This window comes from Triturus cristatus, chromosome 2_2 (genome assembly GCF_964204655.1).
Source record: "Triturus cristatus chromosome 2_2, aTriCri1.1, whole genome shotgun sequence".
NCBI lineage: Eukaryota > Metazoa > Chordata > Amphibia > Caudata > Salamandridae > Triturus > Triturus cristatus.
The window spans coordinates 1,088,179,730-1,088,197,679 of NC_140582.1; the positions used below are offsets into that span (position 1 = coordinate 1,088,179,730).

The following is a 17,950-nucleotide window of genomic DNA, read 5'->3' on the forward strand; positions in this document are numbered from 1 at the left end:
GGCTTCCCTGTGTACTACACCATATTGGGGCTTCCCTGTGTACAGCATGGTGTTTGCCCATGCTTTTATGACCTTTTCTCCAGGCATACACCATTGTGTGTAGTATCGGGCTGACCTCCTTTTTTGATGTTTGGGACAGTTCTCGCTTCGTAACGTTTTCCATAAATGGTATCCAGGCTAAATTTGCATCCTTTTCTCCCCACATGTTGGAGATTCTAAAAGTTCCAAGAATTTGTAGATTCATCTAGAGGGAACAAAGAAAGTAGCCAAAATCTAGCAAATTTGAGGGTGTTTTTTTAAATGTGCTAAAAGCACCATCTGCTAGCTCTCAGAAACTGGCAGAGTTGCAAAATAAAAAATAAAAAAGTTTTGTCAAATACGCGTTAGCCGATTTTTCCTATTTTTCAGTATTTTTACTTACTTGAAGGTGTAACACCCAAGAATGAACCTGGCAAGCAATACATTTCTGAAATGTAGACAATTCTGAATTCAGCGATGGGTTAATTGTATACATGGCTCATGGTTTTCTAAAGAAACTAACCGTTGGAATCAAAATGTAAAGAAAATAAGTTGGGAAAAAAAGAAATAGGTGACCATGTTTTAATCTGAAATTCTTTGCCCAATGGCCGATGTATATGGCGTTTGATAGTTGTCCAAAAACACAAAGGTTACTTAGCTTTAGGAGTACTTTTGAAGCGTAAAGAATTTTCTAAATTCACATGCTGTGCATTATTCCGCCATCTAGGGTTGGGTCCAGAACTCTCCTCTTGTATAGTAGTCTCTTTTCTCTTTCCCTCTTTTTCTTCTTTTTCTTTTTGTTGTTGTTGGGAGTGGATGGTCCTCACCATTTGGTGCTTGGTCCAGCCTCTTCTGCCTTCAGGCGCCCTCCCAGAAGTCTCCATGTGTGGTCGCCATTTTCAGATTCTTTTTTCCTCTGATTGTTTTGTCTATTTAATGTCCTGTGGTCTTTCTCTATGCTGTACCTTCTTTATGTCCCATGTTTGCTTATTTCGCCTCATTTCCTGGGGAGGCGGGTGAGTCGCATGAGAATCCAGAAAATTCTTCAAGCTCCAAAACTACTCCTACAGGTAAGTAACCATTTTGTTCAGCAGCATGAATCTTTTTTAGATTCACTTGCTTTGCATTGATTTCATAGTAGTTTCTTCATTGTGGTGGCTAGGTTGAAACTGAGGTTGAGCTTGTAAACAAATGCTTCAGCACTCCCACTTGTGCCTCTCTGTACACCTGTACGTCGATACAGTTTTATGAACATGTGTACTGATGACTATGTGGCTGCCATACATTTGTCATCAATCGGCACGTTGGCCAAAAAAGCTATTGGAGCTACCTTCTTTCTTGTCGAATGTGCTCTTGGTTTAGTCTCTAGCTGTATTCCAGCTCTTTTGTGACACATTTGATTTGTCTGGGTTATCTACCTTGCAATGGTGTTCTTGGTGACTGGTTCTACTTTGTTATTGTCTGGGAATGATACAAAGAGTTGCTTCCCCTTCCTGACTAACTGTTCCCTCTATATAATACATTATTTCCTTGTGGTTGTCCAGTGTGTGCAATGCCCTTTGTGCTTTAGTCTTTGGCTCTTGGAAAAACTCGTTATCTGGATAGTTTGGTTTATGTTAAAGAGGGATATGATTTTCGAAAGGTACTGTGGGTTGATCCTCATGACTACCCTGTCCTTGTGTATTTGCATGTATGGTTCCTGTATGGCTAGTGCTTACAGTTCCCTTACTCTGCAGAGAGAAGTTTTCTGCGATTAGAAACGCATTTTAAGTGTGATGAATATCAAGGTGGCCCTGTGAAGTGGTTCAAATGGTTCTTTCTTCATCTGGGTCAGCACCACGTTAAAGTTCCATATAGGCATTGGCACACTCCTTGGTGGGGCTATCTATTTTGCCCCTTCCAGAAACCTTTAGATCACTGGTGCAGTGAAGAAGAAGCTTCCTATGCATCCACTTGTGTAGGCCATTATCGATGCTAGATGTACCTTTAGTGATGCATACGTTTGTTTTCCGGTGTGTAAGATATCGGAAGACTGTAGTATCACAGGTCCTGTCCTGAAAAAGGCCACATCTGTGGTGCCATCTCTCCCATTTGGCTGTGTAACATTTCCTAGTTGTCGGTCTTCTGGCATCTCTGAAGACTGCCTCCACTTTCTCTGGCAGTCGCAGATGACCGAATTCTAAGTCTTCAGAAGTCATGCTTCTAGGCTCAGTGTGCTTGGGTCTGGATGATGAACCTTCACCCTCCCAACCACCCCATGGATGGTAAGCAGGTATTGCAACACTGGCAGTCTCTGTATGTTGTGTGCCATCCCTATCAGATTTGAGAACCAAGTTTGTCTTGTCCACTGGAGAGCGATCCGTGATTGTATGCACTTGTTAATCACCACTGATGCAGGATAGCGGGAAAGCATAAGCAAATTTCCCTGCCTAGTCTATCGACAGCTCATTCCCTAGGGAGTGAGGGTATGGGTGTCAGGATAAGAAGAACTCTCATTTTGTGTTTCCTGGAGCTGCAAACAGGTCTATTTCTGGTGTCCCCCAACTTTTAAACACCTTCCCGACCAATGCCTGATTAAACTTCTACTCGTGTGAGGTGGATGCTTGCCTTATCAGTTTGTTCACTTCCACTTTGTCTACTACCAGTAGATGTAGTGCTGTTATGGTTATCTGTCTTTGGATGGCCCAACTCCATATCTCCTGAGCTAGCCTCGAGAGGCCGAAGAATTTTGTTCCACCATGCTTGTTGAGGTAGCATATTGTTCTTGCATTGTCTGTTTGAACTTATATTGATATTTTCAACAACTGCTTAAGAAAGGCTTCAAGACCCCTCTTATGTTGAGCTTCCCCAAATGAGCTCCCCATCCCATGTACGAGGTGTCCTTGGTGATGTCACAGTTGGAGTTGGTGGTATGAAGGGTCTTCCTATTATTACATATGTCCTGGACTCTGCGAAACAACCACTATGTCTTACCAGCTCCCCGCTGCCTGTACCATTGGCCTTGGACCATGAGTGAGAACCTGCTTTCAATTAGCCTCCAATCTATATATAAGCCTTTGATTTTGTCTGTTGGCTTGACTGGGCAACAGCAGTTAATTGATTAGCAAGATGTTATATATAGTCTGTACAAATTAATTTAACAAATGAAATAATAATGTAAGTAAAATTACATGCACTAGAAAATAATAGGATTAAAAAAACCTATGTTTCACAACATTCTGGGCTTTCTGGATGATAACATCTGTGTCGAAAATCGCCAGAATAATGTTGAACATCTGGCCAAGGATACACTGAGTGGCCCTTCTACTTTATCACTCTCCCCTCTTTTATTTCCCACAACAGCACCATCAATTTAAAGACAAACCTGTAGTTAAAGAATCCATTGAGATAATGCTGATAGCTGTTGAACTCAGAAAATCTCTCCTTTCTGACACTCCCTCGGCATCACTGTCAATGATTTCCTTATCTCATTTCTATTACCACAAATGTAATTATTTACTTAAAGAAGACACCCTACCACCTTCACCACATGGTAATTAAAACCTCCCCAAAGCTAGGATAGCAAGGTAGGGTGTATGAGCAAGGATTGTTGGAAAAGAAGGGTTCAAGCCCATCTACTGAGTAAACCGAATTGTGGTTTATGTGATCAAGGGTATGGTCCCTTCACGAGGGTCACATATACATCAAAATCGAGCATACTTCAAACCTTTTCGATAAAACATACACTACCCACAACACTGTCCTTTGAAACAAAAGTATATATGTTACAGCATGTGTCAATGGAAGCGTCAATCACAGAAAGAAGCCTTTTTGGGGTAAGGATCAATGGCATTCACACTGTAGAAGATCAACTGACTGACACTGACCAGTTATGAAGCTAGCCAGTTTTGGCTCCGGAAAATCAACGGGGAGCCCATTAAGCAAAGCACAGAAGTACTTTGCTGATCCAGCATAAATATCTGGTCCCTATCAAAAGATTTGATAAACATTGCTGGTTTGTATACAAATAAAAACTGCCTGGGCATATATGTCACACGGGAGGCCACGGAGCTCTTGAGAAGGAACCTCTATGAGCTTCTTGACAGGTTTCAGCAGGATGTGAGTCACTGGTGGACTCTGCTGCTGTCCTTAATGGGTGGGGCTGCCTTATACAAAGATACAGCATTTCCAGTGCCTCCGGCCTTCTTTCGCAAAGTAGACCAAGAAGTTTGCCTTCATCTGTGGGACGGGGGTAGTGCCAAGATAGCCCTTCACAAGCTGCAGACGGGGGATTATGATGGTGGCCTTGCTGTCCCGATATCCTTAAATATTACTGGTCCTCGCAGCTTGTGGTGATAAATGCGTGGGTGTATGGAGATCGACAAGAGCCGGCGCTCCAGGTTGACAGGGAGGCGATGGACCCCAGGGACTACTCTGTGCTACTAAGTAGGTGAGGGCGGAGAGAAACTCTACCAGTGCATACTCGGACAGTGGTGGAGATGTGTCAGCGGCCATGAAATTCCTGGGATGGGCAGTGGGGGTGACAGAACAGACCCACCCTGTGGGGCAGTGACTTACTTTCGGAGGTGGGTGCCTATCGGGTTTCACTCGCTGGAGGCTCCTGGGCATGGAGTGTTTGGGAGATTTGTGGAAAGGGGCGGGCCCTCGCCCTTCGAGACACTTCAGAGTGAATATAGTTTGGCGGAAACGGAGCAATATCTACCTACAGATGGTTTATGCCCTAAGAGTACACATCACAAGCCAAGTACAGGTAGTGGCGTCCTCCCCCTTGGACGACAGGCTTCTACTTGATCCTATGCAGGACAAGGCCATATCGCTAACATATAGGCAGATAATGAACAACACCTCGGATGCGCTGGGTTCCCTGAGAAACAAGTGGGTGGCTGACCTGGGGAGATGGGTGATGAGCAATGTGAGAGGCGTTACAGGGCCCCAGAGTTATAGCAATAAGAGCGGGGTTCAGACTGGTCCCGCTCTGCATCTTGCACAGGTCCTAATACTCAACAACACTGCTGCACAAAATAGGGAAGGCAACCACTTATCATTGCGTCGGGGGCTGAATGCGACAGGGCACATTTCTGCATATTCTGTGGGCATGCCCAGTTACCCAGACCTTCTGGGAGAGCGTGACAAGAGTAACGTCAAGGTTTGTGGCAGCTGAGGTCCCAATGGATGTCAAGTGGCTTCTTCTAAACATACATGGGGAGAGTGACTGGCCTAAATACACAAAGTTGTGGCTAAAAGTGAGGGCTGGGTGGCTAAAAGGAACTTGGTGTGGTCATAGGGCCCATGACCCCTCCTAGGATTTGTGAATGGGAGAAAGACATGGACTGGTGCCAGCAGGCCAAAAGAGTTGTGTATCAGAGCTGGGTTTGCCCCAAAATATGATCAAAGTTATGGGGCGGCTGGAGTGCCTACCGTGAACATGGAGTAACCTAGGGGTTGATGTGCTGAAGCCATTATGATGAGGATGCCTGATGCATTGGGGTCAGGGTGTTGGGGATGTGCAGTCGTTTATGTATTTTTGATTGCCAATGTGTCACTATGCTGTATTGCTGTATATCATTCTAATGTCGTGCACTCTGAAATATGTATCCACTGCACTGTATGTTTATGGTTGTGTTGAAATAAAAAGATGTTAAAAAAAACATACTAAAAACAAATGGGAAGCCTAGAAACAAATGTCAGTTCGAAACACCAGGATTGTCTGTCCTAGTTGTATTCCAGATAGAAGTCATCACAGTCTATTGAAAAAAGCCTGATTAGTGTGTATATCTTGAGCAAACCTACCAATTACTCACTGTGCCCTTGATAGCATTAGGAAAGAATATGGGATCGATTAGGCATCAAACAATCTAAACTCCCTCAATCTGCTTTCCTGCAAAAGGGAAAACGAATCAATACAGGATTACTTCCCAGAAGCAAACACAATTTATAGTGCAGAGACCCGCTTCCCTGATTCCTAACTAGGAAAGTGTCCCAAGGATAAGCAACGCAAAGAACAAGAGTGAAGGTAAAGGTGGAACTTTGCAGTAAATGTACCCGCTCCTTACTTCTCCCCTCACCTGCCAAATGCAACATGAACAGAAATATATGCACTTATTACAAGCTTTTTCACTAGTGCTAGGCGTCAGACCACTACCAGAAGTGGAGGGGATGTCTAATGGGGACAGAGGTAAATTAAGGTCTGCTGAACAATAAATGTAGTCTTGCATGGTAGTTGGCAAGAAGGCTAATATGAAGAGACTGATTCAGCCTGACTTGGAATTCTATAAAATGATATTCAACCCTGAGTTGGAGAGCTTTAGTTGGGAAAGCCTTGCAATGTGGAGGGATCTCCACTGAACCTCCTTCGCTTGACCAGGTGAACAACCATCAGGCCGTGGGAGGCTGGTCTTGGGCATCTGACTAACATGGGAACCTCTCATTTCTTTGTAGCTTTCCCAACACATAAACAAAAGTACTTGGTTCAGTGCCAATATTCATCAGGGCTTCCATATCAGACAGCTTCCTATGCAAACCAAATATGTGATCTCCTGTCTCTCTCGTACATCTCAGTCATCCTCATTCCTCCCATACATCACCTCACCTCACTCCAGAAATCATGTAGGAAGAACTGACCTGAATGCTCCAAGGTGTTAACTAAATATCTGAAGCTAAGAGTGTATATCAGTAGCCCATCGCGGTGAGGATCAGTGCTTCACATTTCATTGCTGCAACCCCGGGGATATACATTTGCCTATTTAATAGACAGCCTGGAGGACACAGATGCTACAAGAGAACAGGTATGATGTGAACTCAACTCACACATAACAACTTTCTGAATTATGTACTAAAGGCTTACAGGGATAAGAAAACGAAGGAAAAATAGGTCAAATGCATCTTTCCTTGCCTAGCACGTCAGGTTCTATCACAATTTATTATACTACAGACTGCTGTGTTTAAATATTTGAGCGTTCAAATATATACAAGATGGTAAGTACTTACAACTTTCATTCCAGTTATCTGAACACCAGTTGGAGGGGTCAGGAGTTGCTTGGCGATGGCCTCCCTCTGTGCCGGGTCGGTCGAGCTCAGGGCTGTACGAGATCCATCTTCATTGATCACCATGGAAGCGCCGGGGTGAACATTTGGACCATTCAGAACAGCTTTCCGCAGCTCCTGAGCATTCCAAGGGGTCACAGGCTGTGGGTATGTCAGTTTGGTAGCAAATACCTGCAAGAGGAGCCATCAGACCAGAAGGCTTTACTATGACACAAAGGGCATACAACTGACTACAACCTATGACTTAAGCACATACACATTTTTAGAGAAAATAGTGCATGCTAAACTTCAACGTAAGTATTTAAAACATTATTTCATCAACCTAAAGAAGAGAGCTCAAACCCTTAGTATTTTTTTTTTTTAAACTAATAGTTTTATTTTGGTACATTCTTTGAAACTTCACAACACAAAAAGTCAACAATGTAATGGCCATAAACTTTCTTCCACACAACTGAGAAGAAACAATTTAAATGTGCTTTTCTAGAAGATCTGAAAAACAGGCGAATCCCATAGTTACATCCTTAAACTCCATTCTTCATGAACAATGCTCTATTCTGTCCAAAAGCTGTTGCTACATGATAGAAAAGAACGGCATCGTGGATAAAATAGCATACAAAAGGATTAATGGAGAGCCCTTAAGGCTGCACCCCACCCATGCTACAAAAACATTTATCAGTATCATGTTACAGATAAACCGTGGATTGCTCTATCTAAACTTAATCCATCAGCAAACGAGCAGAAAATCTTTTCTTAACAAAGGGCCAGAAGATCAGCAAAATAAACAACATATTTGTCAAGAGCCTCACATGTAAATCTTAAAGTTTATTAGATATCTAATATTCATCTGTCTGGACGCTAAGTTCCAAAGTTTTATATTTCAGCAATAATTTTAGTCATACAATGAAACCGATCATCCATAATAGTTACACCAAACATGCTTTTAGCCACAGATCTTTGTTCCTCATCTTATTTTCACCCCTTTACATATTTAAATCTCAAGCCAACATAACACAGATTTTGTTTGGGGGACCATTTTCAATGTTACTGCAGGAAAAGATCCTGGGGCTGCTTCCTGGTGCAGCTAAAAAAATTAAACTGTGGTTCAAGCCCTCTTGGTGTCCAGATTGTCCAGTGCTCTACCTCGGTATTACCAAAGGCAGAATGAGAACGCCCCAACGTGTCCAGACTGCGGCAACAAGGGTGTTGCTTAACATCCATAGACTCTCTTCCGCAGCCACTGCCCTTTGAGAATTACACTGGCTTCCTATGAGGGTAAGGATCTCCTTTAAGGTTCTATGTTTCTGTCATAGAATTCTGAACTCAAGGGGTCTCTGTTATGTATCCCCCCTGATACAACCATACCAGCCCAATCGCTGCTTTGGTTCCCAGGATAGCTCGAGCGCGTCTAGGATGGCGCTCTTTCAGCTGTCTTGCAGCTAAACTTTGGAACACGTTACGGTCAGATCTCAGGCAGAAGTTAAAAACCTGGTTTTTCATACAACTCTAAGACGATAATCCTCTAGGTAGAATCCTTTGTAGCCACCCTTTTTGTAGAATCCTAGCACGCGGGCACTCCGTTGGAGTAACCATTGCACCCTACAAAATGTCAAATAAATAAACAGATGTGGTTATTCAAAACTGTGCAGGGACTGAAACACTATACATAGTAAACCTTTGTATGTATGTGTAAACTCTGGAAAAGTGGTACAAACAACAGGTTTTTGGTAACCACACACACACACTATTATTATTTAAACAGCCGAAGACCTCAAAATGAATAGCTAGGTCCTTTGGGAACAAATTAACCTTAAAAGGAGATTTAGCAGGTAAAAGGAGGGAATCTGAAAACGCACCAGGTACTCACCTGGTTATCCCCCTGTATAATTCTGAAGGTCCACATAACTTTGCTAACTAATTTCAACATAAAGGGTCAGATTTACAAAGGTTACACTTTTGTCACAAAGGTAAACTTACACTTTTGTGTAAATTTACTATTGTTTGCTACTCACAACGGGGTTTACAAGTAATAGCTTTACGAGTGCAGTCTCCGCACATAAAAAGTCCTAGATGGCCCTCAAAAAGAACAAATAAAAAGAAGCATTAACATGTAATACTTTGTAAATGTTAAATGCTGTAATTTGCTAAAAATGTGACTCCTGCAACAATGAATACCTATCAATAGTAAGGGCCTTATTACGAGTACGATGGTCCACAGGACCGCCGTACTTGCGGTGGCGGTCCGACCACCACCACACTGCCAGCCCGCTTGCAGTATTACGAATGGGGCGGTCGGACTGCCGCTGGACCACTGAGGATTCTGGGTGGTCGCGCACCGGTCAGGAGCAGCAATATGCTGGTGGTGCCGCTGCGGCACCGCTGAGCCACCACCAAGCATTTTCTGAGTTGCCCTCCCACCGCTCTGTTCATGGCGGTGAGCCCGCCATAAAAAGGGTGGCAGGGAGGCAACTAAGGGGGCCCTCTTGGGCCCCCTGTGCTGCTCCTGGATCTGGAGGGTGCATGCAGGGGGGGGCACATGTTGTGACACCCCTATAACTGCACCCCAGTTGCTGCAGGCACTCTATCTAACCAAAGATCCCTCATATTGTGAGTATCCCCAGGTGCCATAGTGGATCCAGAAACACAAAGGCAGTGTTCCTGCTCGCCAGTAGGTGGCACTATTCGACTCCGTGTCAACCTTGCTCTGCTTTAGGAGTGATAAACGGAGGTGCATAGAAGCGCCACCCATGTGTGCCGACATCAGTTTTTTCCATGCACTTGTCTGAATACTCAGTTGAGGAGCCCATCAGCGAATCAAAAGAACCAATGTACAGATTTGTAAACTGGAACATTTTAAGATGGAAGAAACAGAAAGGGGAGGCATGACAAAGGGGAGAAATCTGCGTATTCTCCAGAAATAGTATTACCAAAGGAAAACAATTTGTTCCTCTGAAGGATACTTCAAAGCGCAGATTCCTCACCTTGTGAACAGATACCAAAGCAGTACCTCCCAAGTTGGTTGGTCAGTGGAATGGCTTAGACTAAAAAGTCCTGCAGGACCGAGCAGGCAAAATTCCCATCACAAAACACCTAGCTGTAGAGGAAGTACTGTTTGTGAACATGTGCACTGATGACTACTGTAGGAAAATGCTCCTTTTTGCATGGTCACTCCCATATTTTTAGCTGGATTTTGTTGCTGCGTTTTGACTCTGCACACTGGGACACTAATGTCCAGGTCCCATTGCATGTGCCATGACCCCCTAAAATATGTCAAAATGATCTACACTTAGGATTGGCTTATATAACTTACATATAAGTCTCTAGTATATGGTACAAATGTGTACTTAGGGGCTGCAAGTTCAATTTTCACCAGTGGACTGCAGCACATATTATGCCGCCACTAAGGTGACAATGCAAAGTATGTCTCAAGGCCTGCACTTGCAGCCTGGGTATGCAGTGTTGAAACTGCTAATTCGATCTGGCATAATAAACCTGTTGCCAGGCCTAAACCTTCCTTTTTAATACTTAAGATGATCCATAAGGTGGACCCTAAAGGTTCATAGGGCATGGTGCTTATTTAAAAAGTAGCATATGTATATTTGACGTTTTACATGTTCTGGTAGTGAAAATCCTCAAAAGTCATTTTTCACTGTGTTAAGACCGGCCATAAAAAAAGCACTGAGTTCCTTTACAACACTTTGTAATGGTTAACTTCAGTTTGGGAGTAGCTAGCAAAATTATTGAAGGACTAATTTTAATGGTAATTTCAAACCCAACCTAATGGTTAAGTTGGATTCTATAATACTATTTTATGAATGACACTTTTAGAAAGTTGTCTTTTTCTTGCCTGAGCCAAATGTTCCTTTTTGCTAGCGTTCAGGGTCATCCAGGAGCTGAATGGCTCCTGGATTAGGATTGAAGTGACTACCTGAGCTGAGACAAAGGGAGAGGGGTTGACCCTCTCCTGAAATGATGGGCATCTATGCTGTAACCAGGAACTTAATTACCTTCAAAGGATGCCTACCCTGTCACTGGCAGATGTAGGTCACACCTTGGCCTGCCTCCCTTTATTGCCCAACAGTGACGGATATCCCAATATAATAGGATTTATATTTTGGCGGACGGAATATCCGTCACCGTTGTGACGGTGTAACCCGTCTGCCGAGATCTAAATGAGGCCCTAAGTTAGAAGGTAAAGCTTAGGACTTCTTTTCAGTTTCTGAATCCAGTCAGGCACCTGGGGAAATTCACAAGGTGAGGATCCTGCAGTTGGAAGTATCCATCAGAAACAGAAATATATGAAAATGAGTTATTCAATATTACAAAGAAAAACATCCTATACAAGTGTCAATATGGATGTTGGTTATTACCTAGACTACTATATACATTAAAAACAAGGTCTCTAAATGTCCGGCCTGTGATTGATCTGCCACACACAGTAAAATGCTGGACAACTCCTTTGCCAACTTATTAATATTCCATTTTTTCTATTGACTGTAGAGAGAAAAGAAACTATGTCCGCCAAAGGCTTGCAATAACATTAAATAACAGTACGGAAGGTACTATATCTGAAGCCAGTAACTGGCTGAGAAAAGAAGAGCAGCAGTATAAGGTGAGCTACACTTATCATAGTTAGAACTGCTAAATGGTTTCTAAATGGAGAGCTTTTAAATCAGCTGGACTGTGGTTGTCAGCTAAGTGATGCTATCTTAAGAAATAGGCCTTACCTTTGTGATCAACATGGCCAAGGTTATTTAACTCAGAGATCCAAATAACCACAAGGCATGCATTAAGGACGATATGTCACTAAACAATTGATTTGATGTTTCACTCCATGGGGTGAAGCATCCATTCACCTCAGCATAAGAAGAATTTATTTTAAAAATCTTACATGATCAACTCATACGAGGAAGTTAAAATATTGAGCAGGAAATATAAAAGAAGGATTACTGCAAAAAAGGTTTCAGGACAACACAAATGTTGGAAATCTATGAATGAGGTAATTAAAGTAATTTGAGATTCAAGAGTCTTTTGGACGACGGTTGCTAAGAGTGGCAGGTGTACGCAAGCGACATTGATACCTTAATCCATGCATGGGCTTTTCCACACAGCCAGGGAGAAAAAAAAACGTAATACAATCCTGGAAGCAGGTTCACTTAACACAAAACTTCGATAACCAAACAAACCCTTAATTCCTGTTGTACACCTCATCCAAACTGAATTCTGATTGATCCTATGAAACCGGATCTAGCCATACGTAATTTATTATAATTACTCTAGTATTTCAACAAACGGCTATTGGAGCAGAGAATCCAGACCCTTGAAATGGCAACCTATTAGCTCACATTTAAGACAAGCATTTGCAATGCAATAGGTCTCGCAGTTACGCAAGTTTATGCCACTGGCATTGTAAATAACAATGCCTTTTATTTATGTTTATAAAAAGAAAACAAAACTAAAAGGCATTGTTATTTGCAATGTCAATAGCTCAAACTCACGTCAATGCGAGACCTATTGCATTGCAAATGCTTGTTTTTTTTGGGTGGAGTTTTATATAGCGCGAACTCGACCCGGCGGTATCAGAGCGCTTTACATGAGCACTAGTTATGCTACAGACGCACCCATACATTTTACAATAGCGATCGCTTTCAGTGCCGCTTGTTATTGCAGTCTCTTGATTGGTTGACAGGCCAATTCCTGTGTACTAAGGGTTCGTCCCCCTTATAAATCTTTTCGTGACGTCCCGTTCCAACAATCTTGAAATGTTGTGATCTGATGATTGTTTTATAGTCTAAGTTTTAAGGGATCAATTTTTCGAAATAACTTTATAGTGATGGAGCTACGTGAATCACTGCCAGGGGCAGATGCCGGGGGCCATCAGGTGCGGGTCACGAGAGAGCCTGGCACATATCGCCAGCTCGCACCAGTATCCGACCGCTGCTTAGCGCCTGGTTCAAGTTCCCACTAAGTGGCACTACAGGTGGTCCTTGGAGCCAGGCACAACTCTCCAGCTAGCGCCAACGTGTCTTTCTGGCAGCGCCTCAAAGCCAGCCAGTTAGACACCACCCTGACACCCCGGGCTTCAAGGATTAACGTTTCGGGGGGGGTGATCCACAGGGCTGCGCACCCACAGAATCCCATGATCCTGCCTCACGTGACACTACAGATATGGAGGATTCATTCTGAAAGTGAATGAACACTCCGGGGGAGTATAAGCGAGCAGAGCCCCTCTGCGCCCCAACCCTGGCCCTGGCTCAGTGCTTCGAAGGGACCAGCTTCGGAGGCCAGGCACAGGCCATGAAGGCTGTCCTATGACCACATGTCCTCTCTGAGGCCTTTTCTTGGGAAGTCGGGGGACAGTTTTCTAGTGTGTACTAGACGTGCAGAGGAATGTAGTCCCAGCAAGCAAGGTCACCGTATTCCTTCATCTAGATCCGCAGCTAAATTGTTCAATTTGAGTTAAGCCAGAACTACAACTCCCACAATACTTTGTCGTCTACTTAAGGACAAGACAGGAACATAAAGTCTCTGATGACGTGGTGGCCAGTCACCTTAAGGGACCGGTCTGTAGGCGCGCGCCTTACACAGACTCCTGGGTAACAAGCCGGTACAGAAAAACGAAAGGAACAGAGGGCAGAAAGGCACGAAAAACGAGTGGCACAGAGGGCAGAAGGGCACAAAAAAACGAGTGGAACAGAGGGCAGAAAGGCACAAAAAAAAGAGGGAAACGAGTGGAACAGAGGACAGAAAGGCACAAAAAAAGAGTGGAAAACGAGTGGCACAGAGGGCAGAAAGGCACAAAAAAGAGTGGCGCAGAAGGGCACAAAAGACGAGAGGAGCAGAGGGCAGAAAGGCACACAAAAAACGAGTGGAACAGAGGGCAGAAGGGCACAAAAACGAGTGGAACAGAGGGCAGAAGGGCACAAAAACGAGAGGAGCAGAGGGAAGAAAGGAACAAAAAAAAAGAGGGAAAACGAGTGTAACAGAGGACAGAAAGGCACAAAAAGAGGGAAAACGAGTGGAACAGAGGGCAGAAAGGCACAAAAAACGAGGAAAAAAACGAGTGGCACAGTACAAGAGCGCACTGAAGCTGACGAGGAGGGAGTGGGAGGGGGGAGTGGGGGCGGGCGCAGTGGTGCGGGCCGCAGTTGTAAAAGGCAGGGAGAGGGTGAGATTGAGGAAGGGAAAGATAGGGATCAAAGGAAAAAACAAGGGGGTGGCAAATGGTGTGCACTTTGATGTCCTCAGTGGCCCCGCGGCTCACTGAGGACATCAAAGCAAGTGATCAGGCAGTGCTTTTCAGGCTGCCAAATGGTGCGCGCGCCCAGGGCACATGCACTGTATTTGGAGGCCTGAAAAGCACTGTTTGCACTTCCAAAACTCGCTTACTATAAGTCTCGCCAAAGCAGCGCTAAAGCGCTGTCTCAGACGAGACCTAAAAAAGAAGCTAGAAGCTGCCCAAATTATTTCTGTCTTGCGCTCTCTTGGATTGCAAGTTAGGCAAACTACAATTAAAGTATTTAGAGAAAAGGGGCAGCACACACCTAATATGTGTATTGACCAAGCAGGATTTTTTGCATTGACAAAGCAGGATTTATTTTGCAGGACTGAACAAGTACATAAAATTACTTAAAGGCTTTACACCATCATTGTAACTCACAAGGGATTTGTACTCAAACAAAATGGTGAAGATGGGATATGGTCCTAAAAGAATGAAACTATGAGTGGATTTAAGCAGGGCTTGGATACCTAACTCTATTCTGTTCAATCTCAATACTGTTCACCTAATGTAGGAATTAAGTAGTGTTAGAAATGGGTGTCTCTAGTTGGCAGAGGTAGGTACCTTTGTCGAAGTAGGGGGCCCTTGCTGTGAGAAAGTGGCTCTGTATGTACTGTTCCCAAATAGGTACAGGGTGTACAGAGTCCACAGTCTCCAGAGGTTTGGCAGAGGCTAAAGTTAGATATATCCTTACTCTCTAAAGTGGTAGCTTGGTCGACCAGTAAGGCAGTATCAGAGGACAGTGTAAAGCATTTGTTGCACACACTCAGTCAGCAAATGGTCTCACACACTCAATAACTGAACTCTAGGCCAATGGTTTATATATAAAAAAAATATGCTTGTTTTATTTTAGAACCAACAATAGGTATTAAAATATACTTTCTCACAATGAGATGCTTTATATAAATACTTTTGCAATATGCAATTGATTTTTGTAGAAAGCTACAAGTGGTTGCAATAGGCAACACAATTTTACTGTTATGATTTTTAGACAATATTTTGCTATTTTAAAAGTTGACACTTAGAAAATATTTCATAGAAAACAGTCAATGATTCCCTACGGGAGAAAATTCAAGTTGCAGGTATAGTATGTTCTTGTTACTTTTGTAATCCAATATTGGGTGCCTAGACTCAGTACTGGGACCTTTATCCAAATCAGGTAAGTAATTACGTTTCTCACAATTTATACGATTTTAAAGGAATATTTAAAGTTTGCAGAAATCGACAGAAGAAATTTCACAGAAAAACAGTCAATGGTTTGCTATGGAAGAAAATTGGGTCCAGCACTGGGAGCTCACCTAATAGCAGGTGAGTATTTTCGTTTTCGTTACTCGGCTGATTTTTGGTGAATATTTTAAGTTTTGAAAAATCCACAGAAATTTCAGGAAAAACCAGTCAATGTTACCCTATGGAGAAAATTGAGTTATCTGCTTGAAGGTAAGTCCTCCACTGGCAGAGTTAAGGTTCTTGGCATAGACTCAGGGGTCTCCCAGGGTCAGGTAGGTACAGTTGTTACACCCTCAGCGGCACAGGGGCAGCCGGGTGCAGAGAGAGTGAGGCCCAATGTTATCCTATGGGAGGCAGGGGGGCCTTGGTTGCTGGCTGCTGACTAGCAGGCCACGCGGCTGTGGGAGCTGGGCTCCTGGTTACTTGCTCAGGGCAAATGGGGAAGTAGATAGGTGTAGAGGTTACACTGCCAGGGCCACTCGGGCAGCTGGGTGCAGGGTGCTTTTGAGCCTTCGGGCGCTCAATTGATTTCAATGGGAAAGCTCCGGTTTAGAAAAAGACTGCAAGCTAGGGGACGAAGATTCTTCAGGTGCCACCACCACTTCGAGAGGTAAGTTGGGTAGTTGGAGGATAGGTAGGCACCCCGGAGTTGGGCACAGGGGGCCGCGGGGCGCCGGGTGCAGGGGTGCCTTTTGGTGTCGGGAAATCTTACCCTCTGTTGATCGCGGTTGGGGGGGGCACCTGGTTCTGAGGCTGCAGGCGTCGTCAGGAGCGTCGAGGGAAGTCATTGGGTGCCGGACACGGGGTCACAGTCGCCGTGGGGTCGTCCTCGTGGTCTTTGTTCACTCCGGCACAGGCCAGGCTTGGCGGGTGCAGAGTGTGAAGGGTTCGCGGTTCCATGCTGATGCCAGGGATTCGAAGGAGATTTTGAGTAGAGCCTCTACTCATGAGAGTCCCAGGTGCTTAGAGCCAAAAGGTAACCAGATCCTCTGGGGTTTGTGAGGTTGCTGGCCACAAGAGGTGCCGGGTTGTAGCAGGAGCAGGTTTGAGGGTCAACAGGCCGGTAGGGCTGGGGGCAAAGCAGTTGGTGTCTTTCTCTTCTTAGCAGCAGCAGGGCAGGTCTTCTTTCTTCTTGCTCTTCTTTGTATTTCAGAATCTGGAATCTGGGGCAGGAAGGTTCAGGGTGCCCCTAAATACTAGATTTAGGGGCGTTACAGGTAGGTAAAGGGCAGGGACCAATGGGTCCCTGTCCTGGGGTGGGTACACCCCCTATTCTGCCACTCTCCTGTGGGAGGGGGGCAGTAGCCTTGTCCTGATTGGGTAGGGCCTCCCATCCTCAAGATGGCGAGCGCCCGGAGATGTGCTTCACCTCGCCTCCCCCACCTGAGGGGTGGGGTTGGCAGGCTGGCACATCCCCGGTCCTTATTTGGGGTTTCCGGCCAAGCTTCCCGCCAGAGTGGGGGGTTGCAGTGGCCTGGGGAAGCTCACAGAGGCGGCATGCCTTTGAAGCTTCCCCCTGCCCATCCTGGGGGAGGAGATATAGCACCTCTCCCAGGATGTGCATTGTTGCAGGCCCAGGAGAGCAGGGGCTCTCCTACCCAGGGGTCCAGCAACATGTCTGCTGTGTGGCAGCCTGGGCAGCCTCTCAGACCAGACGCGGATTGTAGGTTAGGTTTCAGGGGGCATCTCTAAGATGCCCTCTGGGGTGCTTGGTACATTAAATCCCACACTGGCATCAGTGTGGGTTTAATGTGCTGAGAAGTTTGATACCAAACATCTCAGTCTTCAGTGTTGCCATTATGGTGCTGTGGAGTTCGTGTTTGACGAGCTCTCAGCACCATGTACTCTTAAATGGCAGCACTGCACTTACAGTGCCCAGGAATGGACCTGGGTACTGTAGGGGCACAGGGCTCCTGCGCCCACACCACTGGCATAGGGCACCCAGCTAGAGGGGTGGCTGATGTATGCCAGGGCAGTGTAGGTGATGGGCATGGCACACAGGGATGTGTGCCATCTCGACACTTTGTTTTGTCTTGTACCCAGACACTCAGCCTGCAAGGGTGTTAGGGTACAGGGCCTCTAAGGGTGGCACAATGAGTGCTGCAGCCCCTAGAGGCCTTCCCTGGTCACAAGGCCCTGGGCACCATTTACCAGGGGCTGACATGTGGCCAGGGTTTGCCAATTTGGGTTTTAGGTTTTTAGGGAGGGAACATAGGCCCTGTGCACCTGATTAGCAGGAGTCCAGGGCACACTCAGTCAAAGTACATTCAGCAAAAAGTGGGGGAATACCATGCAAGAAAGATGGCACTTTCTCGCACTTGCTTCTAGTCAGGGTAAAGGGGATACACTCCTAAAATAACCCCTGCTCACCACCTTGGTAGCTTG

The 17,950-nt window shown here is 45.0% G+C and overlaps 1 protein-coding gene across 1 annotated transcript in view; it reads right to left on the bottom strand.

The window, feature by feature from the left end:
• POLR1A (RNA polymerase I subunit A) overlaps positions 1-17,950 on the bottom strand; it is a 604,540-nt gene that overhangs the window by 301,211 nt on the left and 285,379 nt on the right. The window contains exon 12 of the mRNA XM_085642615.1: positions 7,006-7,233. Within this exon, the coding sequence (XP_085498741.1) occupies positions 7,006-7,233 (228 nt within the window). The remainder of the gene's footprint in view (positions 1-7,005; positions 7,234-17,950) is intronic.